The sequence below is a fragment of the Sorex fumeus genome, unplaced genomic scaffold, assembly GCF_029834395.1.
Source record: "Sorex fumeus unplaced genomic scaffold, SorFum_2.1 ptg000063l, whole genome shotgun sequence".
Classification (NCBI taxonomy): domain Eukaryota; kingdom Metazoa; phylum Chordata; class Mammalia; order Eulipotyphla; family Soricidae; genus Sorex; species Sorex fumeus.
The window spans coordinates 72,909,222-72,935,899 of record NW_026606120.1 but is presented as its reverse complement, the minus strand read 5'-3'; the positions used below and the strand labels follow the sequence as shown (position 1 = coordinate 72,935,899).

At 56.4% G+C, this 26,678-nt stretch overlaps 2 protein-coding genes and 1 non-coding gene across 4 annotated transcripts in view; 2 read left to right on the top strand and 1 right to left on the bottom strand.

Annotated features, from left to right (window-relative positions):
• PIP4K2B (phosphatidylinositol-5-phosphate 4-kinase type 2 beta) overlaps positions 1-10,147 on the top strand; it is a 28,695-nt gene extending 18,548 nt beyond the window's left edge. The window contains exons 4-10 of the mRNA XM_056128036.1: positions 1,108-1,260; positions 1,827-1,973; positions 2,549-2,587; positions 2,927-3,040; positions 6,875-7,133; positions 7,556-7,659; positions 8,162-10,147. Coding sequence (XP_055984011.1) covers positions 1,108-1,260; positions 1,827-1,973; positions 2,549-2,587; positions 2,927-3,040; positions 6,875-7,133; positions 7,556-7,659; positions 8,162-8,242 — 897 coding nt within the window. The 3' untranslated portion in view covers positions 8,243-10,147. The remainder of the gene's footprint in view (positions 1-1,107; positions 1,261-1,826; positions 1,974-2,548; positions 2,588-2,926; positions 3,041-6,874; positions 7,134-7,555; positions 7,660-8,161) is intronic.
• Positions 1-22,519, bottom strand: part of PSMB3 (proteasome 20S subunit beta 3) — a 61,205-nt gene extending 38,686 nt beyond the window's left edge. Inside the window, exons 1-6 of one of the 2 annotated variants that reach the window (XM_056128042.1) lie at positions 22,380-22,519; positions 21,911-22,095; positions 18,529-18,636; positions 17,539-17,716; positions 16,434-16,528; positions 15,107-15,174 (exon numbers count right to left, since the gene is read on the bottom strand). In XM_056128042.1, the coding sequence (XP_055984017.1) occupies positions 15,126-15,174; positions 16,434-16,528; positions 17,539-17,716; positions 18,529-18,636; positions 21,911-22,095; positions 22,380-22,382 (618 nt within the window). In that variant the 5' untranslated portion in view covers positions 22,383-22,519 and the 3' untranslated portion in view covers positions 15,107-15,125. Of the gene's footprint in view, positions 1-15,061; positions 15,175-16,433; positions 16,529-17,538; positions 17,717-18,528; positions 18,637-21,910; positions 22,096-22,379 lie in introns of those variants that run through there. The other variant, XM_056128041.1, reaches the window with a different exon arrangement.
• Positions 22,520-23,253: 734 nt separating this feature from the next.
• On the top strand, positions 23,254-23,327 carry TRNAN-GUU (transfer RNA asparagine (anticodon GUU)). The gene has a single exon. It is a non-coding gene; the product is annotated as a tRNA-Asn (tRNA).
• Positions 23,328-26,678: the final 3,351 nt, after the last annotated feature.

Here is a 26,678-nt window from a genome sequence, read left to right as displayed (position 1 = left end):
GGGTGTTCTGGCAGCCCTCAGCCCCTCCCACCCCTCCTCCCAGGGTGTCCAGGCGCATCCTCCCAGCGTCCGCCCTGGCTGGGCTCAGGACTGAAAGAGGGTCCGGGTGGCTGGGGCTCGGGAAGATGTTCGGGGTTCGGCTTGGACTCGCAAAAAGGGAAGTGAGGCGGGGGGTGACCCTCCTGTGCACTGGGCTTGCCCCCGGGAGGCTGGGAGCAAGCCCCGTCAGCAAGCAGCCTGCTCGGCACCTCTAGCTGAGACACCCTGTCTAGGAGTACTTTCTTAGTTCTCACCCCTCACCACTCCAGCTTCCCCCATAAAGGTAGTGCTCCCTACTCTCTCAGTGTCTCCCAGAGGCATTTGGAAAGAGCCAGGGAAGGGCTTGGAATATGAGTCCGTGGGGTGTCCTCCGTCACCTTGCTCTGTCTCGCCCCTGACAGTGGCCCCAACTGCTCCCCATCCTAATGGGAATGGGGCCTTGTGGGGGAGCAAGGGCAGAATCAGAGAAACTCCCCAGGACCTTGTCACAAAATGGCCCAGAAGGTTCTGCAGGGCAGTGTGGGCCGGTCCCTGCCAAGCACTCAGCCTGTCCTGCCCAGCTGCTAGACTCAGCCTCACCCCTGAGAGCTCAGAGTTAGGGAATGAGTGGCTCATAGAGGATCCTGGTCCTCTGAGAATAGCTGGGAAAGACCCTGGCGGGTCCTGAGCACCACTGGTGTGGCCTGGTGGTCCTCGGCACTGCAGGGACTCTTGCATTCTTGGCCCTCATGAGCCCCAGGCCCACTTGGCTGAGCACTGCCTGGCCCCTGAGCACTCTTTGGGAGGTCCCCAATTAATAGATACATAAAGAGCTAGAGCTCATCTCCGGCCATGTTTGAGGATCAGAATGACGGGATGCGTGCCCTGCAGCCTCCCGTGCTGGGGTGGGGGCGGGGACAGATGGATTTTAGGGAGGACTACTGGGGGGCTCTGGGCTGCCATGAAAAGGAGCAGGTCAGGACACCCCTCAGTCTTGGGGTTGCGGCCTATGGAGAGCACACGGGGATGCGGGGAGCCAGAGCTCTTGTTCTCCCTCCCAGGACAGCCTGCTTTTGTCTTGTCTGTCAGAATTCGGTGACACGCAGTGCCCCAATCAACAGCGACAGCCAGGGCCGGTGTGGCACGCGCTTCCTCACCACCTATGACCGGCGCTTTGTCATCAAGACTGTGTCCAGCGAGGATGTGGCCGAGATGCACAACATCTTAAAGAAATACCACCAGGTACGGTGAGTCCCGGCCTGGTGGAACTTCCTGGGAAATGGGTCCTGCCTGGTGCCCCCGGTCAGCCGGACTGTGGCCCTCCCTGGACCCAGCTTCTGTGAGGCGAGGAGAGTGAGGGGGCTGCTGCGTGTTTCGGCTGGGAGGGCTCACACGGGCACCTGTTTCATCCCTCCTGAAAGGGCTCGTGTGCTCAGCACAGCTGCTGTGTTACACAGCTCCACTCACCCATGTCCTGAGAAACGGGACTGTGGTGGCCGCTGGCGAGCCCGGGGCCTGGCAGAGCTGTGCTGTGGGCCTGAATGGCCAGGGCAGGCCCTTGGACTGGTAGAGCATTGCAGGGCTGAGGGCAGGGATTTTCTCGTGATGAGACTGATCCCTGTAACTGGAAACCAGGTGCGCTTGCCTGCTGCAGCCTCTCCTTTGGCCATGCCAGTTGGGGGCGGGGGGGGGCTGTTGCCTGCGAAACCCTCACATGTTCACAGAAGCCCCTGGAGGGTATCTGGTGCCTGGGTAGAATCCAGGAGTGTTACTCAGTCGGCGATCCGGCTCTCCCTCTCCTTGGTCAGTTCATCGTCGAGTGCCACGGCAGCACGCTCTTGCCGCAGTTCCTGGGCATGTACCGCCTGACCGTGGATGGCGTGGAGACCTACATGGTGGTCACCAGGAACGTGTTCAGCCACCGGCTCACCGTCCACCGCAAGTATGACCTCAAGGTAAAGGCCCTGAGCTGCCCAGTGTTGGGGCTACCTCTCCCCAGGCCTGCTGGAGGCGTGGTGTCTTCATGGCATGAAAGGCTTCGATGAGTGGGACACGCCTGGGCACTGTTCCAGTCACAGGCCCAATCCTGTGGGCCAGAACACGAGGGTGTGTGCCAACAGGCCGTTCTGACGTCATGGAGCGTGCTCTTCCCGCTCCTCGGATCTTCTCCCTTGCAGCCCTGGCTCCTCTTCCTGACCTTTCCCCCACCTCTCCCTCTCCCTCCTCAGTCCCCTCTGATCTCAGCTCAGGTCCAGACAGCAGGCCTGGCCCTCTGCATCCCCCTCACCCGGGCCCTGCCCCCATGCTGCCCATGGGCTCAGAATGGCCCTTCTCCTCCTCAGTGTCCTTGACTGCTGCCCATTGTCGGGCTTTCCGGGAGCAGAAGGTGCCCTGAAGGCAGAGTCTCAGCCCTTTTGTACCCTTTGACCTGCATCTTGCCCCCCCCCCCCCCCACCGAGGGAGCACATTGCTCCAGAGTGCTGCAGGTGTTGACACTGAGGGCTCTTCCTCATGGCTTTTATCCTTTCAGGGGTCCACGGTTGCCCGAGAAGCCAGCGACAAGGAGAAGGTATGCTGGGACCTGCCTGGCCCAGTGACGGGATACCTGGTGTCCAGAGCCCCTTCTGTTAGCCACCCTCCTCCTCCTTCCCCACTGTCACCCAAGCCCCATTGTCCCCAGCACAGTGTCAGTGTGCGGTGCTCTGGGCCACACAGCACCTGCCTGTCCTCGGCTGCTTGTTGGCCCTTGCCGGCTTCCCAAGGGCCTGGCAGTTACCTGCTCAGGGGAGCCTGATCCCTGAGTGGTTCCCCGGGAGCACTTGCTTCGGTCTGGCTGGCTCACCTTCCCCTCCCCATCGCGCCGCCCTCAGCAGAGCACCCCAGCCTGAGTGTGCTATTGTCCTCCCAGGCCAAGGACTTGCCGACATTCAAAGACAACGACTTCCTCAACGAAGGGCAGAAACTGCATGTGGGAGAGGAGAGTAAAAAGAACTTCCTGGAAAAACTGAAACGGGATGTTGAGGTACTTACCCTCATTTTCCGCTGGGTTGAGCACCAGAGACCCACCCCCCCGTCTCCAGGCAGGAGGCATCTTTTTAAGCTTTAGAGACCGTGGATTTACTGCTTCAGAAGAGGCCAGAGAAAGTTAACTGTACATGTAACATGAGAGCAGGTGAACATGCCAGAGCACAGTGTGCAATAGGGCATCTCTGTAACACACTTGGGAAGGTTCTTCCTCTCAGCTCTTTGCTCATCCCTTCTAGCACTTTCCTTTCTGTGGGCCTGATGGTGGTGGGGTACGGGGTGGGGAGGGGGAAACAGCCTGGCAAGTAGAGGGCCAGGAAATAGCTCTGAAGATCTACCCAGTTCCTTCTCCTGGTGAGTCTCCAGTGACCCTGCAGCCTTTTGTTGGGAATGGAGCTTCCTGGGTTGAAATTCCTCCAGGGTATACGGTCAACCCTAGTTTCATCCCATCAGGCACCCATATGGTTCCCCAAGCCCCTCCAGGATTTGATCCCTGAGTGCAGAGCCAGGAGTAAACCTTGGGCGTTTTTTGATGTTGCCCCCCCCCCCAATAAAGAGCATAAATAATAATAATAAATAATAAATAATAATAAATAATTCTTCAAGAGCAGGTTCTAAATAGTATTGTCTGGGACCAGAGAGATGGTACAACATGTCATTCATTTGCCTTGCATGTGGCCCATCTGGGTTTGATCCTCGGCACCCCATATAATGTCCCCCCGTTTGCCAGGAGCAATTCCTGACCACAGCCAGGAGTAAGCTAAGCACAGCTGGTGGCTCTGAACCCAAAAACAATAAAAATAATAAAAAAAAAGAAATTGGAACCTGCTTATGAAAACCAAGCCCTATAACCCTTTAAAAAAAAACAAACACTTTTTTTTATTGTAGTAAAATTAATGTAATATTTATCATTGTCACTAGTCTGAAGGGTCCAGCTCAGTGGCATTAAGCCCATTCACACTGTAAAGCAGCCTTCACTTCACCGCCCCTGTCTCACCTTTCCCATGAGTTCCATCTCCCCTTCCCAGTGGGCCCTTCCGCCGCCCTGTCACTCCCAGAGCATGGTGCACGGTCGTGAATGAAAACACGAAGGAACAAGTACGTGGAAGAAAGCACGAGGCAACAAAGAAATCCCGAAGCCTCGGGATGGCCTGGTGGTGGCCAGCCCACTCTCTGGATAGTTGCTTTTCTTTTTCTCTTTTCTTCTGGCATTGTCTGAAATCAAACACAGGTTTAATGCCTGCCGGGCGTGTGCCCTGCCGCTTTGCCACATTCCGGCCCTGGGTCCTTTGGCTCCAGGTTCTTTGAGTGGCACTGACTCCTCCTGGCACTCACCTAAGTGACCCAAACCATCAGGGGCTTCTTTACTGCCTCCAGAGGGCTCTGAGCCAGGATGGGGGCTGAGACTGGCGACAAGCCAATAGACTAAAGGGCTCAGACCCTCTGCTGCTGGCCAGAAGGGGCTCTATAGAAAACGGGAGCAGGGAGGCACAGTTTAGGAATGGGGTCAGAATCAACAATGAAACCCACCCTTAGACTGGTCCACTGAGCACGCTCAGTCTTTCTGCAAACCTGAACAAAAGGCTAAACTGAGGACAGACTGTTCTTTAGTTTTGGGGCCAAGGACAGTTGTCCTTGATCTCTGGCCCCTTTTCAGGACCATCATGTCATTGAGGCTCCGAGTTGTAGTCCGGTTAGGGATTTCCTTCCTTTTTAAGACTTCCTAAAATTCCATTGTCAGTATCTTCCACATTTCCTTTATGTCTCTCCGTTGGTGGTCACTTGACATGTTAGAAGACTGCCCAGAGAAATGAACTCGGCTGTAGGTAGAAGACAGTTGGATGGTCAGGGAGTTGGCCCACGTGATCATGGATGCCCAGAAGTTCCAAGACCTGCAGCTGGCAAGCGAGCGGATGTTTCCTTCCACTACTGACAGCAGGACACAGCTGCTGTCCGGGCGGGCAGGGCTCCTGGGTCAGCCCCGGCTTTTTTCCTTTATCCCTTAACTGACTGGACAAGGGAAGGCTGTCTGCCTTCCTCAGGTGGCTCAAGTGCTAACTCCAGCCATAAACCCAGGCACACCCTGAATCTGGCCAAATCTCGGGGTGCAGTAATGCACGTGAGCTGGGTGCTGCTGCATGTGCCTCTCCGGCCTTGGCTTTCCCGCCTCACCCCTGCCATGTCAGTGTTTTCTTCCGCCTGTGTCTCCCGATGTCTGGGTTGGCCTAGCCTTCTCCTCACCCTACCCCGCATCTAAGAGTCCCATTCATTTGTGTTCGCTTGCCTGCGATTTCATCACTTCGCAGGTGGGTAAAGGGGGAGGACTCTAGCCCCTGTTCTTCCTTCAGGGCCCGTGTTGACCAGGGAAATGGCTCAAAGGGAATGATAGCGCCTTGGGTTTGGCCTGCCCAGCTCTTGCAGGAGCAGACTGCCATGGATAGCCCCTGGGCACTGTTGAGCGTGGACCCTCCCTCTTGTCCCCCTACAAAAATGTCATGCCCAGGGACTGGCTATGACACTCGGTGAGGACGGCAACACTGGCAAGCAGCAGCCCAACTGTGTGTGAGCCCCCCACTTAAACGTGGCGAGGGAGGGGGCTGGGAGATAGGCCCGCAGGGTGGGCCCTGTGGGGGTGCTGCCCATTACTATGCCCAGGAGGTGCCCTGCCGCCTGCTCTTGTGTTGTTTTCTGGGCCAGTGTCAAGGGCTACTCCGATCCTCTGCGGCTCCTCATCACAGCGGCCGTCCAGACAGTCCCCGGGCTACGGCCTTGCCCTGCCACTGGCTACCGCCTGACTCAGAACCAGGACTGGGACATGCCTCCCTCCAGACTGGCTAAGCTGGAATGTGGACTGGAAATTCCCGTCCTGGGTCATTCCCACGCTGTTACCTGCCACCTGGTGGAGTCAGACTCAAAGACCCCGACCCCATTCTGCCTGTCGCTCTGCGGGTGAGAGATTGAAGTGGGGCAGAGGGAGCTGCTGGCTGGCAGTCGACCACAGTGGACAGAAGAGCCGCCTCGCCGCTCCCCTCATTCAATGCAGAGAGAGCAATGCTGGCAGCGCTCTTGCTTTTTGGGGTCAGGGCCCCTCACGGTCACAGCCAGCTGTGCAGGGATCACAATCAGGACTGGCGCAGGAAAGGCTGGTGTGCTCTGCCATTTGAGCCCGGCCCACGCTTGCTGGTTGAGCTGCTTGCCAGGGGTCATGCACTTTCTAGGGCCGGTGCAGGCACACGCCTGGCTGGACTGCATGCAGGTATCCCCCAGACCTGCCTGCCGGGCTGCTGCCCCCTGCTAGCTCAGTGCGGTGCTGTGCGCCGGTCTGTCTCTCTGCGTTTATCCTGATTGCGCCAAATCCAGATTGCAGAGCTTGTTGGACTTGGTGATCCTTAACTGGAAGTACGTCTTCCCCTGCCCCTTAACACCTCCACCTACCCCGCTGCAACGCTGAGGGGCCCTACCCATGCTTCACACTCCGCAGCCTGAGCTTTTCTCTCCTGAGTGGTATTTCATAGTAAAACAGTGACAGTTACCACTGCCAGTCCCTGCCTGCTGAGCTGCATTTAGTTCCCACAGTGGGTGGCACTGTGCCCTTCGAGGACAGGGGTGGCCCCCAGGCCAGACCGTGTGGGCTCACTCTCCCTCTGGCTAGGGGTTGGGGGGTGCATCTTTCTCCTACTGCCTTTGGTCCCAGGGGAGCAGCTGGGGGCAGAGCCCTGAGGCCTTGACTATCCTTCAGAACTGGAGGATGGAGGTGAACCTTCTGCCTTTTCTCCCCTCTGCAGAGGCCACTGGGCTGTCCCGTGTGACCTCTTCCTTGCGTCCCCCCTAGTTCCTGGCGCAGCTGAAGATCATGGACTACAGCCTGCTGGTGGGCATCCACGACGTGGACCGGGCCGAGCAGGAGGAGATGGAGGTGGAGGAGCGGGCGGAGGAGGAGGAGAGCGAGAACGACGGCGTGGGCGGGAACCTGCTCTGCTCCTACGGCACTCCTCCCGACAGCCCAGGCAACCTCCTCAGCTTCCCCCGCTTCTTTGGGCCTGGGGAATTTGACCCTTCTGTCGACGTCTACGCCATGAAAAGCCACGAAAGTAAGCAGGAACTTGGGCCCGTCTTCCCCACTGCAGGCCTTGTCCAGCTGGTCCCTGACGTCTGCCTCAGTAATTGCTAATTTGGGCCTCAAGCTGTGCTGGGCTCCAACATGGGTTAGCACTAGTGACCACCCTCACTGGCAGGCCGGTCCTGCAGCCAGGGAAGGGCTTAGCCATCGTGCCCTCACTGTGAATGTGTCAGATCCCCGGCAACATAAAACACACAATCTGTGTCCGGGCAGGGTCTGCTCTGGGTTGTGGAATGGAGGAACCCTCCCAGATACCATCACGTCTGCCCTGGTGGCGGCGAGGAACAAGTGAGCTCAGCGCCGTGGCAGCTTCTTGGGGAGCTCCTCTTGCCGTGCTGCACCTGCGGCCTTCTGCTCTTCACCCTGTCACCTCTTCTCCCCTCTTCCCCGCAGGGGCCCCCAAGAAGGAGGTCTACTTCATGGCCATCATTGACATCCTCACACCATACGACGCGAAGAAGAAAGCCGCTCATGCAGCCAAGACAGTGAAACACGGGGTAAGTGCCCCCTGCCCTGTGCGGGAACTGGAGCTCACCTGGTGCAGGTGGCACTGTGACACTTGTGACAGCTTTGCTCCATGCTCAGGCTCTTCTCCAGTGCCCACGGCTGTCGGCGGCAGTGCCCCGAACAGGGGTCCCCACCAGTGAGCTGGAGCTCCCCAGTTAAAGAGGCACACAGTGGTGCCCAAGCAATAGTACAGCGGGTAGGACATTTGCTTTGCACACGGCCGACCCGGGTTTAATTCCATGTGGTCTCCCAAGCACCGCCAGGAATAATTCTGAGTGTAGGGCCAGCAGTAACCCCCAAGTATCACCACATGTGACCTAAAAAGACCAAAAAAAAAGGGTACCCAGTGATCCAGCCTGGGGTGCTCTCAGAGCACCTCCTGACTTTGCGTTCCTGGGTATCACTCGAGGGTGCTGGAACTTTGCTTATGGCCTGCCCAGCGTGGGGAGTTTCAGCCAGAACACTGAGTGGGGGAACCTCTATGTCTTACAGGCGGGGGCCGAGATCTCAACAGTGAACCCCGAGCAGTACTCCAAACGCTTCAACGAGTTCATGTCCAACATCCTGACGTAGTTACCTGCGGCTTCAGCCAGAGCCAGAGACCTGGCCGTGGAGTCCGGGCCTGCGGAGGGGGAGGGTGTGCTGGGGCCGGCCGGGAGGGCGGGGAGCAGCAGGGTCCTCACAGTGTCCCTGCGCCAACAGGGTGTGGCATCGACTTCTGCTTTCCCGGGACTTTGTTCCCCCTTTGACCCAGGTTCAAAAGGGGTTTCCTGTGTGATCTTGTAACCTTTCACGAACCCTTGGGGCTAGAGATGATGATTTTATGGGTTTATTGGGTTTTGTTTCTGGACTCTCATTGCTCCAGGTTTGCTATTTATAATGATGTATGTCATCACCCTCTCCACCTCCCATCCCTGCCCTGCTGTCAGCTCCCTCAGTTAAAGAGGCACCCCAGGGACCCCACCCAGGGTCCTCTCAGAACAAAGCGCTGACACCAGTGAGGAGATAGATGCCTCCGCCTGTGTTTCGGCCTTGGCATCACCCCCTCCCGCTTCAGCCAAGTGCCCCGTCAGAGACCTGGGCTGCCTCCCCATGCTTTTCTCCCAAAGGATCACTCCAGACCATCGCTGCATCTCGGAGCAGAGTGCAGAGGGAGTCCGTCCTCATGGGATGGCAGGAACGGCCATGGAGCGCCCGCGATGGTCACCAAACTGCACACTCAGTGTCCTTCCACAAACCTGCACTCCGTGGGGCCCAGGAACTAAAGCCCTTGGCTGTAACAGGACCCGGGACTGGAGTTTCTTGTGCCTCCATTTACTTCTGACCTGCTCCCGGACACCCTCACTGGTAGATGACCTTTTTGTGGGGCAGATCTCCATAACTTGGGGTGCTCCTCGCAGAGATACCTCTTGAAGTCCAGAGCTCCATGTGGATACTCCGGCTCCCTGTGCCTGTGGACATTTACCGGGATGGTCATGGCCAGCTGGGAATAGTGCTCGCGCCTTGGGGTTGCTCTGTCCCCTGAGGATGTGCTCCAAGGGGTCCCCATTAGAAGCTCCCCAGGTGGTCCTGCCTGGCTTTGAGCAGATGTTCTCCCCAGACCACCCCAGGAGAGGCCTCTGGAGCGCCCTGCTGTGTCCACCCCTTTCTGAGCCTTCCCTTAAGCCTGGGAATGGAGCAGACCCTGCGGGGTGGCTGCAGAGCTGTCTGGTCCAGCTGGGTGCTCGCAACCCACTTGTTCTGCTTCTCCAGGAACTGCCACCTGGGGGAAACAAGCTGACACTTGGGGAGAAAGTGAATGGATCTCTCTGAACAAACAGTTTGCTTTCCCCGGGCTCCGGCCAGCTTCCAGAGCAGGAGTGCCCACTGCCTGTTACCCCTCGGGGAACTGGAGAGTGTTCTGGGGCTGTCTGCGCCCTCCTGGAAGCAGCGGCCACCCTGCTCCCTGCCTAGGCAGGAGCCACCGGCATCTGAGCGTCAGTAGCAAAACCACCCAGCAATCTGGAGAAAGAACTTAGGTCCAGTGGTCCCAGCGAGAACAGGAACTTCAGAAAGGGGTCGTAGGACGTTTGGACTTGGTTTCCCCACCTGCTAATCAAGAACAAACATTTGGACTTGCTGGAGCCTGGCGCCCCCCAGGCCTGGGCTCCCCCGCTTGCGAATCATGTTGCCATATTGTACGAAATGAAACAATCAGTGAACCAGTAGCAGAGGGGCTACCTACCAGCTCTCTGACTTCATTAACATTGAGTTTTTGTTTCCTGGTCGGTTGGTTTTAGTATATTGTTTACATTCTGTGAGGTAGCATCGTCTCAAACGCTCCCTTCCCCCCCTAACAGTATTGTTGTTTGGGCGGAAACATTTGAGCTGTGATTTGGTGGATTCAGATTTTTTTTTAAAGGTCATTCATTTCTTCAAAACCATGGGTTTGCCTCTACTTCCTTAAGCATTCTAATGTTTAAAGGCTATTTATCTTGATTTGTATAAGTTTTCTCTCCTTTTTTTTTTTGTAATGGTGAAGATGCTGTATTGGGTTTGCAGTTGAGTGTAGAGAAAGTGAGCTGGCCCGTTTGTTCCCCTTTTCTTCTTCTGCCTCGGCAGGGGAAGTGGCAATCCTCAACCTCTTTGGAGCCAAGAAGAAACGTTAAAGAGCACCCCGGGATCATTCCGGGTGTCCCAAGAACAAAGGTATTGGAACGGAAGATGGAACAGAAGATGGCCGAGCAGGGAGGGTGGGAGGCTGAGGGGCAGATTCCTCTGCCCCCAGCCCTGCCCTTTCACCTGGCAGCTGCTCCTGTGCCTCCTCGGACAGCCCTGCAGACTCCTCCAGGCCACTGATGAGCCACTGAGTCAGTTTCCCCTCCTGCCTTCCTAGGGGCCCCAGGGACCAGGAGCGCCTTCTTCTCTTGCTCAGGGGTTATGGCCTGTGGCTTGCACCACGAGTTGCCCCCGGGGCTGTTCTCAGTGGCATTAAGTTCCCACACACAAGCAGTTCTTCACCTCCCTTGTCTTCCCCTTCCTCTTGCCTGTGCTTTAGGCCTCAAACAGGTCCCCTGACTGTGCTCACCACACCGGGGCCCGCCCAAGACTCTTCTCAGTAGCAGTCACACCCCCTTCCCCACCTTGTCTTTTTACCAGTTCTTGGTGGAAGAGGGAAAAAAAGCGATTCCCAAAAGTGATTCTCAAGTGTGGAGTCCTCATCTTTTCCTGGCAGAGATGGGGGAGAGGTCCGGCGTGAGCACAGGAATCAAAGGGAGAATACACTCAACTGCCCCCCCCCATCTACCAGCCATCTGCAGGTGGGGGTGAGGATGCCACATGCCTATAGCCTTCTGAGATGCGCTACTGTTCCCAGGGGCTTGTCCTAAAGAGCCTCAGGAGGCTGGGGAAGGAAGCTTCTAGAAGCCCACCTTCCCTTGCTCAGAGCCACGACTTGAGGCGCTGGGAATTTTAGGGGGAGGCCCGGTGCTGCTCAGCGCCCCCAAGCATCGGGGCAGATCATTGCAGTAAACAATGAATGAATTGAGTCAACTTTTTTTTTGGAGGAGGGGAAGGCAGGATAAACGATCACCCCATTCGTGTGCGACTTCTTGATCTCCCGCTGCAGTTTCCATTTTTTAAAATAGGAATTTTCAACCCCCTGTGCTTGTCTAATGTCTGCTCGAACTGTCCAAGATCCCGTTCCTGTTTTAAAATGCATGCATGTTAAGATGACTCTCGACCTGAGGGAAAGAATAAAACTCAAAAAGCTTTGTGTACACATCTGTTTCGTGAGTCCTTTGAAAGGTTGGGCCTCCCGCTCCTGCTTCCCGCACCCCCCAAGCCCTCTGAGAATGAAAAGGGCTGGATCCAGTTTTGTTGGTTGCCTGTGGCCAGGCTGTCAAACTAAGGAAAGGCTCCGTCTCTGCCTCCCACCCTCCTGCTGTGTAGAAAGGCAACATGGCCCAGGAACACACCCAGTACCCCTCTTCCCCCCCCTCGACAAGCTGTGGCATGTCACCTACATGACCCAGGTTCAATCCCCAGCATCCTATATGGTCCCTAAGCATCACCAGGAGTAACCCAAGAGCATCGCTGGGCCTGATCCAAAAAAGAAAAGATGATTGTTGGCTGGAGCCATAGCACGGGGTAGGGCATTTGCCTTGCACGCAGTTGACCCAGGTTCGATTCCCAGCATCCCATATAGTTCCCTGAACACTGCCAGGAGTAATTCTTGAGTGCATGAGGCAGGAGTAACCTCTAAGCATCGCCAGGTATGACCCAAGAAGCAAAAAAAAAAAAAGATAATTGTCTTAAATCTTGGTTTGGTTGTTGTCTGATGGGTATATATATCCTCTGACAGCACTGTAAGAGGGAGAATTTTTTTTTTAATTTTTTTATTTTTGGGTCACACCTGGCAATGCTCAGGGGTTACTCCTGGCTCTGCACTCAGGAATTACCCCTGGTGGTGCTCAGGGGACTATATGGGATGCTGGGAATCAAACCCAGGTTAGCAAACGCCCTATCCGGTGTGCTATCGTCCCAGCCCCCAAGAGGGAGACTTTTGACCTAACCAAGTTCATACAAGATTTTTTTAGCAATCTATACTTGACTCATAGTACGTGCTCAGTAAGAAAAGATAAAACCCCTCGTTTTTCCAAAGGACTTTTCCTAGCTTGACTATTATACCTTATAACTTTTCTCCTCTATGTGAATGGGCACAGTTTGTCCATAACTCCTCTTTTGTTCTCGACCCCTTGTGGATTGTTCTGTGTATAGAGCAGTCTCTGACAGGAGACAGAGAATCAGGCAGAAGTAAGAGAGTTTCAGACTTTGAGCTCACAGAGCAGGTCTCCTTAGGTCCCAGTCGAGAAGGAAGTCCTTGACTGCAGTGAGGGCTGTTCCTCTTTTCTGACCAGTCCTCAGTCTTTCTCACTTTTATTAAGGTTTCATTGAAGGTAGGAGTAGCCCCAGGCCCTCGAGCTTTGCCTTTTGTTTGGGCAGAGGGAGGGCATGGGGAGGACAGGGCCCACACCCAGCTTACTCCTGATGCTGTGCTCAGGGGTTCCGGGGATAGAACCTGGGTTGGCGGCATGCAAGACAAGCACCCTGCCCATCGTACTCTCACTCTGGCCCTACCTGCTCTACTTATAACTGATGTCCCATTTATGTTTAAAATAAAACCAAAAAAAGCCCAACTTTTCTGAGGGGTGGCCCACACTCAGTGGTGCTCAGTGGTTACTCCAAGCTCTTCACTCCTGGCAGTGAACCTTACAGGATGACGGGGATTGAACCTGTCAGTCACATGCAAAGCAAGTGTCCTACCCACTGCACTACTGCTCCAGCTCTAAATTAAAAAAAAATATATATATGTGTGTGTGTGTGTATATATATATATATATATAGAGAGAGAGAGAGAGAGAGAGAGAGAAGAGAGAGAGAGGGTTGAAGGTAAAGACCCTTGTGTGGCACACTGCCAGCCAACCTTGGTTCAAATTACAGGTATTACATATGGTCCCAACACTACCAGAGGTCACTCCTGAGCAAAGAAAACAAAATCTGGGTAAAACAAAACAATCTAGTTCTGTGTGGTCTTGGACCAGCAGCAGAGGGAATCACGAATGTGCATTTTCAAGGCTTCCCACGGTTTTAAATGAGCTTCCAGGTGATCCTCACAGGCTGGAGTCTGGGAAAATTCCCACTTGCTTATTAAGGCTCTTTCCTACAGGGGGCAAACTGGAGTCACTTGCAGAGTGTTTAGAAGACAAGGGCCCGGACTCCTTTAAAAGGCCAATTAAGGGCAAGGGAGAGTGGTCTTCAACCACCCCTCTAGGGGAAAAAAGGTCGAAGAACCCTGCCTGGAGGGCTAGAGCACATGTTTTGCCCATGGGAGCTCCAGGTTCAACCCCTGTACAGTACGGTCCCCAAACCATACATGTGACTCAGAAAAACAAGAGGCCAATCATTTGGTTCATGAGTAGAATGTGCCTCACTCTGGTTTGATCCCTGGAACTATAGAAAATAAAAGGCCAACTAAATCAGAATTTCAATGGATGGGATCAAAAATTGGTATTTTGTTTGGTTTTCAGGCCACAACTCGGAGTGCTCAGGAATGACTCCTGACTGTGTTCAAGGGATACCCAGCGGGGCTCAGAAAACTTCATGGGGTGCTATAGATTGAACCCGGATCAGCTGTATGCAAGATAAGCGCCCTACTCACTGTACTATCTCTGTGGCCCCCAAAATTTGTTTTAGAAGTACTCCAGGTGAGGCAGGAGAGACAGTTCAGTGGGTAAGATGGTTGCCTTGAATCTGGCAGAATTAGTTCAATCCCCAGCATCCCATCTGGTCATGTGAGCACCACCAGGAGTGATTCCTGAGTGCAGAGCCTGGAGAAACCCTTGAACACCACTGGGTGTGGCCCCAAAACAAAACCAAAACGAAGATAAAAAGGCCCCAGGTGATAAATGTGCAGCTAAAGGAAGTACACGCTCAGGGGCAGAGCACTTCCCTATATGTGCGAAGCCCTTGAGTTGCACTCCCAGCACAGACCACATGGTTCCCTGAATAGCACTAGGAGACCCTGAACCACCACCAGGTGTGGCCACACAATAAACACTGGCTGAGAGAGATACTGCCTGTGGTTATCTGATTAAATTTCTAACTGAAACAAGATGAAAGGGTTTCCCAGGAACGTTGAATGGCAAAGGCTTTAGAGTTGAATGGACCTTAGGTTTACCCCTTTGCTCCACTTGTGCAAGTGACCCTGGGGGAACAGTATGAGGAGTAGAGCACCTGCCCTAAGAGAATGGTCACGGGTTCGGATCCTGTGACCCAAACATGCTCAGTGTGAGGCTGGCCGTTGCTGTTTGCGAGCACCGTGAGGGGTGACTGGTGAGCACTGGTGAGCACACCAGGGCCAGCAACCACGACCACAAGTAAGCGTGCAGGCTGCAACTAAAGCAGGGCTGAGCTCAGGGAGCACACAGCTAGCAACAGTACGGTGACAGGACGAAGGGCAGTGGAGAGCAGACAGAACCAACAGTGTTTATAAGAGGAAAGTGCTGGGGACCGGAGCAACAGCACAGCAGGCGCGGTACTTGCCCTGCACGCACACAGCTGACCCAGGTTTGATCTCTGGCATCCCTATGGTCCCCCAAGCCCCATCAGGAGTGAGCCCTGAGTGCTGCTGGCTATGACCCCCAAGCCGACAGCCCTGCCCCTTCCCAAAAAAGACCCCCAACAACCCCCATCTGGAACATGTCAAGCAGCCGTGCAGAGAGCAGCACAGGGAAGGGTCTAAGTAAGGGCTTAACCCCACTGGTGTCATGGAGCCCGGGCTTCACCCAACAGCCATCCGGAGCTGCTACTGTACTGGAGACGGAGACCGATGGGCAAAGAAAGCAGAGGGAGTGAAAGGGAAACTTTTATTAGAAAAAAAAAACAAGGAAAAGGAGAGGTCTCCGGGAAGAGCAGGTTAGTCCATCCGGGCCTTCAGTGTCCTGGTGGTGATTTTGTCCTTCTCACTGCAGAGGGAGAGAGTCACAAATGTCTCCACCCACCCAGGCTGAGACAAGGGGCTGGTCTGCTAAGCACAGTCATCAACCCCCACCCCGCCGCCCGCCTTGGGGAGAAGCAGTGAACTGAGGGGGGACCATCAAGAGTCCATCAAGATCCTTCAGGGCTGGCACTGAAGCCCTCCAAGGAAAGGGCTCAGAGAACAAGTCAGAGGAACCCAGCATGCAGCCTTCACCCCAGGGAACAGGACCGAGCCGTGGGGAGAGGATTCTGCAAGGCCATAAAAATTAATACTGTTGTAAATATACAGCTTAAACTAGAATGAAACAGAATCCTGGGGCCGAGGCAAAGCAACAGGGGCTTAAGGAGTCGGCCTTGCTTGTGAGGGAACAGAAGTTCAATCCCAGCCCTGCATTTGGTTCCCAAGACCACTAGGGGTCACTCCTGAGTCTACAGCCAGGAGTAGCTCCCCGCCCCCCCTCCCCCAATCCCACTAGGGCTCTCCAACACTCCTCACCCCACAAATTGCAAAATTTAAAAAAAAAAGAGGGGCTGGAGCGATAGCACCACGGGTAGGGTGTTTGCCTTGCACACGGCCAACCCAGGTTCGATTCCCAGCACCCCATATGGTCCCCCAAGCACCGCCAGGAGTAATTCCTGAGTGCATAGCCCAAGAGACAGTTCAGTGGGCTGGAGGCTTCGCATGCAGGAGGTGCAGGTTTGATCTCTAACACCCCAGGAGCAGCCCCAAGCATAGAGCTGGGGGTAGCTGTGAGTGGCCCCCAAACCAACCTTTCCCTGTCTCAGCCCCAGTGTATTTTCAGGGTGACTGAAGCTGGCTCTCCCTGTGCTTCTCCTGGGAGGAGATACTTCCTACTTCATCCTACCATGCCCCTTGCTGGTGCTAAGCCCAAATCAAAGAGGAACACAAAGGAGGTTTGTGTTGGGGACCTGCCCTGTTCCCAGGGCTCAGAACAACACAGTAGAGGGTTCGGGAAGGAGGTATGAGGGTCAGGGTGCAGCCCAGGATTCTAGCACCACCAAAAGCTCTGTGTCTCCCAGCCCCCGAGACTCTGGGGGACACTCCGGGAAGAAAAGAGCGCCTACTGTGCACAGGTGGGGCGGGGACTTGGGTGAGAGGGTCTCCTGGGTGGCTCCCTGCCCCTCAGTTTCTGCCTCCACTGCAGGCACTGCTCCCCAATCCCATGTGACCAGGGCGCTGGGGGGCGGGGGGCCATAAAACACCAGAATCCCCCAGCTCACTCACATGATATGGACGATGACCCCCATGCCCGACACGGCGTCCCGGTCCACGGCATTCAGCATGGCTTGTGAGATGGTCTCGAACAGGTGCTCTGGGTCCTGCGACAGAGAAGACACCATCAACTCCCAGCCTGGGCCCCAAATCCTGCCGGGCTCTTCGCCCACGTCTGGGCTCAGCCCAGCGTCCACTGCTTTGGCCACCCCGGACAACAGTGCCACTTCCCCGAGTGCCCTCGGGACTGGAAGCAGGGTACACAGGACAGTGAGCCAGAACTAGGCCCCAGCCCCCACCAGTAACGGCCCTCAGCCCAGCCTCTGTTCCCCTTTGGAAGGCCGCAGTTAGGCTGGGCTCTCCATCAGCTGTGGAGGTGCTGCCCTCTGGGGGTCCTACTAGTACCTCAACATGCGACCTGTGCACCCCCACCCCCAGGCCTGCTCAGCCCGAAGGTGCCCCAGCCCTACCTCTCTCACACCAGGTTTGAACCCCAGGTCTCACATAAGGCCCCCAGACCACGAATCAGACCCCCATTCCCAACTCACCCCCAACCACTCCCCGGCCCCTCCCACCCAACACGGCATTTGCTCACAACCCCACCCCGCCTGCAGGTGACAGCAGCAGCCTGCCTGCCAGGCCAAAGGAAAAAGTGCCCCCAGCTGGGTATGGCGTTCCAGGCCATTCCACACCTTGGGCCAGTCTCTGCTGGTCATCACCGCCACTCCTGTGTGCACTCCCCGGAGTACAGGCCAGTCCGGCCCTTTCTGTCCTCTCCCTGCCAGGCTGCCTCCAGGGAGCTCCAACACAGGCGCTCTCGTGCCCCCAGTCTCCTCACTAAGCCGCTCTACAGCAGGTCCCCCCGAGCTCCCCACAAGGAAACAGGCCCAGAGAAGCTCGGTTCCCCCGCAGATCACGTGGTGCGGGCCGCTCTGAGCAGCTACCTCTGTCCCTACACGAAGGGACGGGGAGAGGGGGATCTTCTCCCCAGGAGCCAGCCTGGTGCACCAAGATCCCAGCACATGGGGTTGCCCGGCACTGTCCCAGGTTGGGCAGTGGGGGCCTTTCCAGTCCCTGCCAACCATGGGATCCGGCCCACGCCGGGCCACCAACTCACCATGTCCGGCTCCCAGAGCGACTCACACATCCCGTACATTTGTTCGGAACAGGTACCACTGACCACGAAGTCGTCCGTCACCATGGGGCAGCCAATGAGGTCAAGAGAGCAGATGAAGGGCTGAAAGGTCTTCGGGTCCAGTCCAGCGATGACAGGCTCCGTGTAGTAGGGACCGAACCTGTGGGCGCCAGAAGCAGGGGAAGGGCCGGATCTCAGGGACACGCACCGTCCTGGTCATGATGACAGAGAGGCCCCACACAGATCTGGGGGCACCTGGAGAACTGGCCTGGGAAGACTCCCCGCACGCCCACCCCACCCCAACTTTTCTTTTGGGTGCCAGGGATCAAACCACAGGTCTCAGCCTGCAAAGAAAGAACTGGAACTCTTGGTACTAGATGCAGCCTCGAAGGGCTTAATCCTGAACTACAGCTTCGTAAAAACAAATGATCCTGGGAAGGAGAGATTGCATAGTGGGTTTCAAGAGTTCCCCAAAACAGGGGCCCAAGAGATAGTACAGTGGGCAGGGTGCCTCATAAATATCCCCCAGAACATAAATAACTTAAAGACTAAAATAACATAAAGACTGAAAAAAAAGGGGAAAAAAAGGGTCAGAGCAATGGTATAGCGGGTGGAGCACCTGCCTTACATGCAGCAGACCTGGGTTCGATTCTCAGCACCACGTATGGTCCCTCCCAAGCCTGCCTGAATTGATCCCTGAGCAGAGTCAGGAGTAAGCCCTGAGCACCCTCTGATGCAGACCAAAAAAAAAAAATTTTTTTTAAAATTTTATAAAATAAAAAAGAATCTTCCAACTCAACAGGCCCAGCATAGGCTTTGTAGGCAGGAGGCCCACATCAGACCTGGCACCTGGCAGAGAGAATGGACAGAAACGAACAGACCCCATTCCTAAGCTCTAGGTAATTCCATGACATCTCTGGCCAAGCAAAGGTTCCGGCCGCCACAGGCTGCATCCCGGCACCCGGCACTCACCGCTTCTCGTACAGGAGGTTGGCCACCATGCTCATGAGGGTGTAGGGCTTGATCTGCCGCCCTTCCTTCAGCTCATACAGGTTCAATCGGAACTTGAGGCGCTGAGCGCTGTGGTGGGAGAAAAGCACAGGAGCAAGTCATCACTCAATGTGCCCAGGAGGAAGTGGGAGACCCCAGCCCAGCCTCTGCCCACATGCCTCAGGGCCTTTCCCAGGAGCCTGGGCTGACCAGTACGGATCACGACCAAACAAGCCTTGGCTTACTCTCAACCCACACTTTTCCTTAAGGGGAGGAAAATGAAGTTAAAGCAGTGAATTCTTGGGGACTGGAGCAATAGCATAGCGGGTAGGGCGTTTGCCTTGCACGTGACCAATCTGGGTTCGGTTCCCAACATCCCATATGGTCCCCCGCCAGGAGTCATTCCTGAGTGCAGAGCCAGGAGTAAATCCCTGTGCATCACCGGGTGTGACCCAAAAAGGAAAAAAAAAAAAGAAGTGAATTCTTCATCTCCTTTTTGGGGGGGTGGGTTGGGGTGGGGGAGTCACACCTGGAGAAGCTCCTGGGACCATATGGGATGCCGAGGATCAAACCAGGGTCAATCACGTGCAAAGCAAACACCCTACCTGCCGATATCTCTACAGCCTCTCTGCCTCTTTTTTTTTTTTTTCCTTTTTTGGGTCACACCCGGTGATGCCCAGAGGTTACTCTTGGCTCTGCACTCAGGAATTACTCCTGGTGGTGTTCGGGGGACCATATGAGATGCTGGGAATCGAACCCGGTCGGTCGCGTGCAAGGCAAACACCCTATCCACTGTACTATAGTTCCAGCCCCTCTGGCTCTTTTTTGAGGAGTGAAATACACACTCAGGGCCAAGGAACAAGTCAGGGAGGGATTCAGGCACTGGCTTATCATACAGCTAGCCCCCAACACCACTTGCTCCCCCAAGCATTCCCAGGAGCTACTACTGAGCATTACTGATGTGGCTCCAAAGCCCACCCCACAAAAAAATTACTCATGCATAGCTCTAGGCTAAGACATGGCTCAAAGGATTAGAGTGCAAGTCTGGCCTGAGGTGGCCCTGGGTTTGATTCCTGGCACTATGTGGGAGACCTGCGCCCCCCAGGTCTGCACAGCCCCGTCTGGATCTTGTGGGGCCTATCTGCAGAAACACACATCTGCAGCTCACAGCTGGGAGTGCAGCGAACTGTGAGCTGGGCTGGGCTTGGCTTCTTCCTCCCACTGAATTTTTCCACCTGTTCACCGGGGACAAACTCAGTCACCTGGCGATGAGATAGCGTCTAGGTCTGTGGGAAGGCGCTTGGAAATCTGCAACTGTCTCCTGTGTGCTAATAAGTAGCAGCAGCTTCACTAATGGGCTGGCAGGTGCCTAAGAAACAGGCCACACCTCCTGCCCTGCCCTTTCCAGAGCCCGGGGGCCAGTCTCTGCAGGGAGCAGAGCAATGCCAGCCCTGGCAGAGGCATAGCCAGCCACAGGCCACCAGCACCGAAAGCCTCAGACACTACATTAGCTTCATCACTCAGGTGAGGAAACGAAGGCAAAGTGAGCAATGGCGGCTCTCAAGCAAATGAACCCAGTGAGCAACGGGTCCCTGAAGGACAGGGACGGCCTGGGTGCTGGCAAGTCTTCTGCGACCCGCTCCTGATTCCACCAGCAGTGCCCACGGGGCTGCTGGGGCCTGGGAGGAATTTCAACCTGCTCTGTTTTGGAGACTGAGGATCTTAAAGGAAACAGAATGTTGATCCGCTTCCAGGCACATTAGCAAACTCGTTTCTCACGCTTTTCAGGAAGAAGCCCAGGCCCTGCTGCTCCCCAGGCCACCAGCATCCCACTGGCCCTGCTACCTGGGACCGTTTCTCCCACCTGGTAAAAGGCCAGCCCCAGTCTCTCCCTCTTCTCTGGCCTCCATTCCTCCCCCACTGGACACCCAGTTCAGCTCCTAGATGCCCTCTCTTCTCAGTGAGTAAGAATGGACTTATTCTTTCTCTCCAGAACACTGCCAGGCTTTACCAGGCCTAAGACATAATTCCAAGACCCCAGTGACTCACATGATGTTTCTACCTGGCATGTCTTGTCTCCTCAAACTAGTGTCAAAAGTCAACATCACAAGATTTCCCCTAGAACTAATCTCAGGGCACAGGTTTGAGATGCCTGGCACCAAAACGAAATAAAACTCCTCCTCCAAGTCCTTTTAAAAATTTGTTTTGGGGAGGCGGGGTTGCAGGGAGTCATTTGGGCCACATCTGTTGGTGTGCCAGGGTCTCACCCAGCAGGGGACCATGCTGTGTTGGGGCTCAAACGCCCAGGCCTTCAGCATGTAAGGCGTCTGCCCCAATCCTGTTGAACTCTCTGGTGATCCCTAATTCCTACGTTGTGCTCAATATCCTCAAATCAGAAATAACCTTGAGCCAGAGAGATAGTACAGTGGGAAGGGTGTTTGCCTTGCAGGCAACTGACCTAGATTTGGATTCCTCGCACCCCATATAGTCTCAGGTTCACCAGGAATAATCCCTGAGCACCACTGCATGTGGCCCCAAAACAGAAACCCAGAAATCCTTAAAATATCTCAAACTGAGAAGCCAGCTAAAAGGGCTGTAACAGCAAGACCTGCATGAGCCCCACATTTGACCCTGGTACTTGCATGGTGCCCCCTAAGCACACTAGGCGTTGCTCAAAAGCCAAAAGCAAAGAAACAAAAACCATTTCTGAATCACCTACATGCCTTGCACTACCTATGAGGAACAGTTCAAAGGATGCAGAGCCAGACCAGTAACCAGCAAGGTTACCAGCTTCCCAATATCCAGGTAGCCACAAGAACCCTCAGAAAATGGCCCTGTCATCCCCTTCCTCCACTGTGCCCCCACTACTGGGGGCCACCACCACAGCTCTCTAGTTAATCTCTCAGAAGCCCTCTTTCCTAGTGGACAAACAGGTGCCAGGTCATCATGGGTTAAGTCCGTCTTTCCAGTGCTTGTTTCCCAAGCAGTTCAGCCATGCTTAGGGACTGAACATCGGCTAGGGCCCTGGAGACACCTGTGCCCGGATTCTGGCTGGTTCCACCAGTGGCCTGGGCAATGGGTTCCTGGCACCTTCAAGCTTCCTCATTTGCAAAATGGGACATCAACCTGGCACTGTCCGGGAAAGAATGGAACTCACCGGAGAAGCTGGCACCAAGCAAACGAAGGTAAAAGGTGGTTAGGATACAGCTCTGTTTCACTTTGGGGGTTCCCAGCCACGTCAGCCTCACTGGGGCTGATTCTAACACAGGATCGGGGCAATCTCTGACTGCCCAGGTCACTCCAGTACTAGGCAACGATGGTCCAAGAAAAGGTCGGGATGTGGGCGGGGACCCTCCCAACTTACACGGTCTGGACGTCGGTGGCAAGCCCGGCCAGGCCGATGTAAAGCCGGTCGCCCATGGGAAAGATCTTCTGGAAGTCCGTAGTCACCATCTGGGCCTGGATCCCGAAGCGCCTGTCGGCAGCGATGGCCACACAGTTCTTGCCCTTCATGGCCATGACGGCCCCTCCGTTATAGGACATAATAGACTGGGCAGACAGAGTGGAGGGGAGCTCAGCGTCAAGGGCCAAACTCGGCCGGAGCCCCCCGCCCAGCCCCTCATGGATCTGCACGCATCCTCCTCCACTCCGGAGGGCGCCTGGATGCTAAAACTCCGGTCCGGGAAGTGCCCCAGTGCCAGTCCACCCCCGTCCTCACGGCGGTCCGCTCCCCTTCAACCAGGCGCTCTCCGCCTGCCAAGCTTCCACGACTCCCCGCACCCCGTTCCTCAATCCCTCCCTGGTGTCGCAGCTTCTCGAATCTCCCAACTCACCATGCTTGCGGTGTATTATAGGGACCCACGATCGCCGCAATTACTACCAAGCGGCTCAGATCCGCACTTGCACAACCGCTCTCGCTGCTCGCTCTCCTTAGGCAGAGAGGCTAGCCCTTCCGGTATATTGTGGCTTTTTATTGGCTGTGCGGCCCCGTCAATCAACAGCAGCAGAGGTTTGGTTGAGAAGGCAAAACCCTAAGTGGGAAAGTGAAAAGTCACCGTGAGTGCGGAAGCGCCCGGCGGCGCGGTGCACGCCGGGACGTCGGAGGACTGGATCTCGGGCCCGCGGGGATGGGAGGCGGGGCCTACACGCACGTGGGCAGGTGAAGCTGCCGGCGCTGGGCTCTGCCCCCAGCTGTGCTTGTCTACCGTATTCCTCACATTAGCTTGTTTTGATTTTTTTTTTTCCAATCCAGAAATCCTTACATTAGTCGCGTGTCGGGCAAGATGAGAGTCTCCGGTCATTCCCTGCCTAGGACGATGTGTGATGTTTAGGAGGTGCCCTTAAAGGGCTTATTTAACAATACGGAGCGAGGAGCGGGAATCGGGAGGGCGTGCGGATGTGCTCCGTCTGCAGGGGTTCAGCTGAGAGGGGTAGGTTTGCAGGCCGAGGCTGATTCTGTTTTGGGGGGACTTCCAGCAATTCCACTTCACGAATACCCGTCTCAGATCACCTTCAAGAAGGGACATACCGGGCTCCCACCGGCCCGGCTAAGATTCCGGGCGCGGCCCCCACCCCTCCTGGATCCTGTCAGAACGGCGTGTGGGATTCTTCCCTGCCCGCGGCGGCGCCCGCTGCTACCCTGCGCTGTGCACCGCAGTGGACTCGCTCCCATTGACTCAGCTCACCGCCGCACAAGCACTCGCCATCGTCTCTGTGGCGCAATCGGTTAGCGCGTTCGGCTGTTAACCGAAAGGTTGGTGGTTCGAGCCCACCCAGGGACGGAAGTTTTTCTACCCCCCCACCCCTACTTAAAAGGGAGAGAAAGGGAATCCTCTAAACCTTAATCTCCCACGTCCAGCAGCTAAACATCCGAATTTTGTGTTGAAATCGCAGAGAGAACACTTTTTCTCCTTAGCAAATCAGAGAGTCATTGTGATGAAAACAGGTTGAATTTCGATCCATGATGGGTTGATTTCAGTTCAATCCACCAGCCGGTCCCTCTTCCATCACACCCACCTCCCCCTCAAGCCCGCCCAAACTGGGTTGCTGGAAAGGTAGAGGTTTTTGTCTTATAGTGCAATTCCTTTCAGGTTGCTTTCCTCTCCTCTGCCCACCCCCCACCCCCACCCCCGGCCCTTTTATGGGTTTGAGAATAAATTTAGAGCGGAGTTTGAACAGTTCCCCATTGTCTGCCTGAAACGTTGTTAAGAACATAGTTGCAATCACGAAATGTATTTGTTGCAGAAGAAAGTAGATAGAGACTAAGGTGGAGCTAAAGCTAAACCCGAATAAAGAAGGTTAGAAAGGAGACTACAGCTCTGTGACAGACAGATAGAAAGGGAAGGGGTCAGACCTCGGTGAGTGAGGGGCAAGCAAGACCCTGAGAAAATGGGGAGCCTCAAGACAGAATGACCAACTGAAACGCTCCCAGATACACACATGCGGAAGCTGGCAGGAAGATGAGGAATATGGAGACTGACCAAGCACATGGTTTAGGAGAAGAAAGGACCCCGCAGGAACACAGACATTTCATGATCATTCCCCCCACTGCCATATACCAGTGGGTCCTATCCTCCATGGAGAGCTCATGTCCCAGGACTCTGTGTAGGAAGGAGTTAATGACCTCAATGTTGGGGCATCTTTCCTTCCTGGGGCTTCTAGTCCGATGGGCATCTAAGGAGGTATGTACCTAGGCACTGTGAGCACGGGAACCTCTTTCTTCTGTTGGTGAAGTCTGCCAACTTATCATATCATGCAATATGATATCATGCAATATCATCTCTCAGGTAATTCCCTCAGTGACTGGTCTCTCCTCCAGATGGGACTCAAGAGACCTCTACCCAAACGTATTTTCATCACAAAATCACAGAAGCCTCTTCCCCAACGCTTCCCAGTGCTCACCTACCCTCACCTGGCATCATGGTGCCATAGGATCTCAGAGAACAGAGCCCCTTGGGCAAAAGCCAGCCTTAATTGCAGGGCATAGAGTCAGGGTATGGCAGGAGTGGACACCTAGAATAGGTATGATTGCAAGGAAGTTTTAGAGGGGCGTTGGGGGTCTTCAACGAGGCGTCTTTATCTGTGGTTTGCATTTCCTAAATTGAAGAATGAATGGAGGGGTCCCCACACTCACCCAAGACTTTGGGAGACACTCCAGGATTAAAGGGCCACCACCACGGGGTCTCAAAGGAATGTTCACCCTCTTCCCTCACCCCCTTTCAGCCCCCAGGTCCCATGTGGATTGCGTTTGAGACCAGATCTTCCAGAAGCCCCTCCAGGTTCCTCTTGCTTCGGGACCTCAGGTGAGTGAGCGGCAGGCCAGGAGATCGGGCTGTTCTCTGAGGCAGGGTCAGAGGCAGATGCCCGTGTCCACGGCACAGGAAACCCACGTGCCCTAGGGTCAGTGGGCGTGCCCACTCCAAGAATGTGAGGGGGGGGAGCGATCTCCGGGTCTCGGGCATCCAGAAACAGGCCAGCAGGTGACCGGATCCCGCTCGGCCTTTCTGCAGCCGGTTCTCCAAACCCCCCTCTGAGCGGAAATCTCTCCCGCCCTTCCTCTTCCTCCCTACGTCCCGCTCGGCCCGTGCGGGCTGAAAGGCTGGAGCTGGGCTCCCTCGGGCCGCTGGCCAAAGGCTGAAAAGGTCCAGCCCCTGGTCCCCAGCCTCGGGTGGGCCGGGGCTGGGCAGGAGGCGGCGGCCGGGAGCGCGAGTCTGGGTCGGCTACAGTCCTAAATGGAACCACCCACCGCACTTAAAGGCGCTTCTGGCCGGATAATCGGGCCCTCTGGGGAGACCGACCCAGTGCCCATTCCCAATACCGAATCGCGAATCGGCGAATCGACCGCCCTAATAGGCAGGCTCTCCCGGCCGCGCTGTAACGCGGGATCGATCTGCTTGGCCGGCGCCAGCCTGGCGGGAGGCTCGGGGGGCGCGGGGTGGAGCCGGCGCGCACCGGCCGGTTTCCGCGGGCACCCAGTGCGGGCAGCGGTCCAGGCCGGCCCGGGCAGGGGGCGCGCGCTCCGGGCCCGCCGCCTCCGATTCACCCGTGGCTTCCCCATTGTGTGGGGCTGGCGGCATCCGAGGGGCGCGCGGGACCCCCGCCGCGCCGTGGTGGGGAGCGGGCCGGGAGCGTGGCCAGGCTCGCCGGACCTGCAGCCGCTCACGTTCCGGGAGCGTGGGCGAGAGTGAATGAAAATACCCCGGACGCGTGGCCGCAGGCGCGCTACCCGCTCGCCCCCACCCCCCCGGGGTCTTGGGGTCGCGGCCCCGAGCCACAGTCCAGCCCCGTCCGCGTTCCGGCGTCCGGCGGGTGCCCCGCCGAGGGGCCGCGGTGGTGGCCGGGGTGGGGGGCGCGCACAGAGCGGGGAGGAGCCCGTGTAGGAGAGCGCCGGCCCGGCGAGGACTCATCGTCCGGGGTCATCCGGGAAGGGTGAGAGGCCCCCGTCCTAGTCGCTGGATTTTTCAGGGGGGGGGGAGAGCGACGTAGGGTGGGGGAACCGCCGCGTCCGCTGCGCCCCCTTTCCTCTCCCCTCTCGGCAAACACCCCGAAGGAATGAGGTCACGTGGGTGAGGAGTGGGCGGGCCTACTCTAGTCTGGAGGAAAAAAGCCATTTTGTGCCCCCCCCCCGCGCGCGGCCCCTCCCCGCCCCGCCCCCTCCCACCCGCGCCGCTCGCACAAACTCCTTTCTTACCGCAGGTCGCTCCCCTCCCGCCGCCGGGGCGAGCCGCGCGGCTGCCGGCCCCCTCCCCTCCCTTCCCTCCCTCCCTCCCGCCCCCCCTCCCCGGGCCCCACCGGACCCCGAACCCAGGTAAGCGGGCGCGGGCTCCCCTCTCCCCGGCCCCCCGCGCCCCGGAGCCGCCGGGGCCCCGCGCTGGCCGCCCGCCGGCCGCCCCTGACCCCCGCGGCGCGCGGCCCCGGCCCGGCTCGCCCCGGCCGCCTTTCTGTCTCCCTTTTTCTCTCCCCTTTTCCCTTTCCTGCCTTCCAAGATGGCCGAAGTGGATTCCCCCCTAGAATGATTCGGCGTCTCCCGCGACCACCTCCTCTTTGTGCCGCAGCCCCTCAGAGCGTCGAGGGGGAGGGTCTCAGGGACTCGGCGCTGGGGTAGGGCTCTGCCCCCCCCCACTACCTAGTCC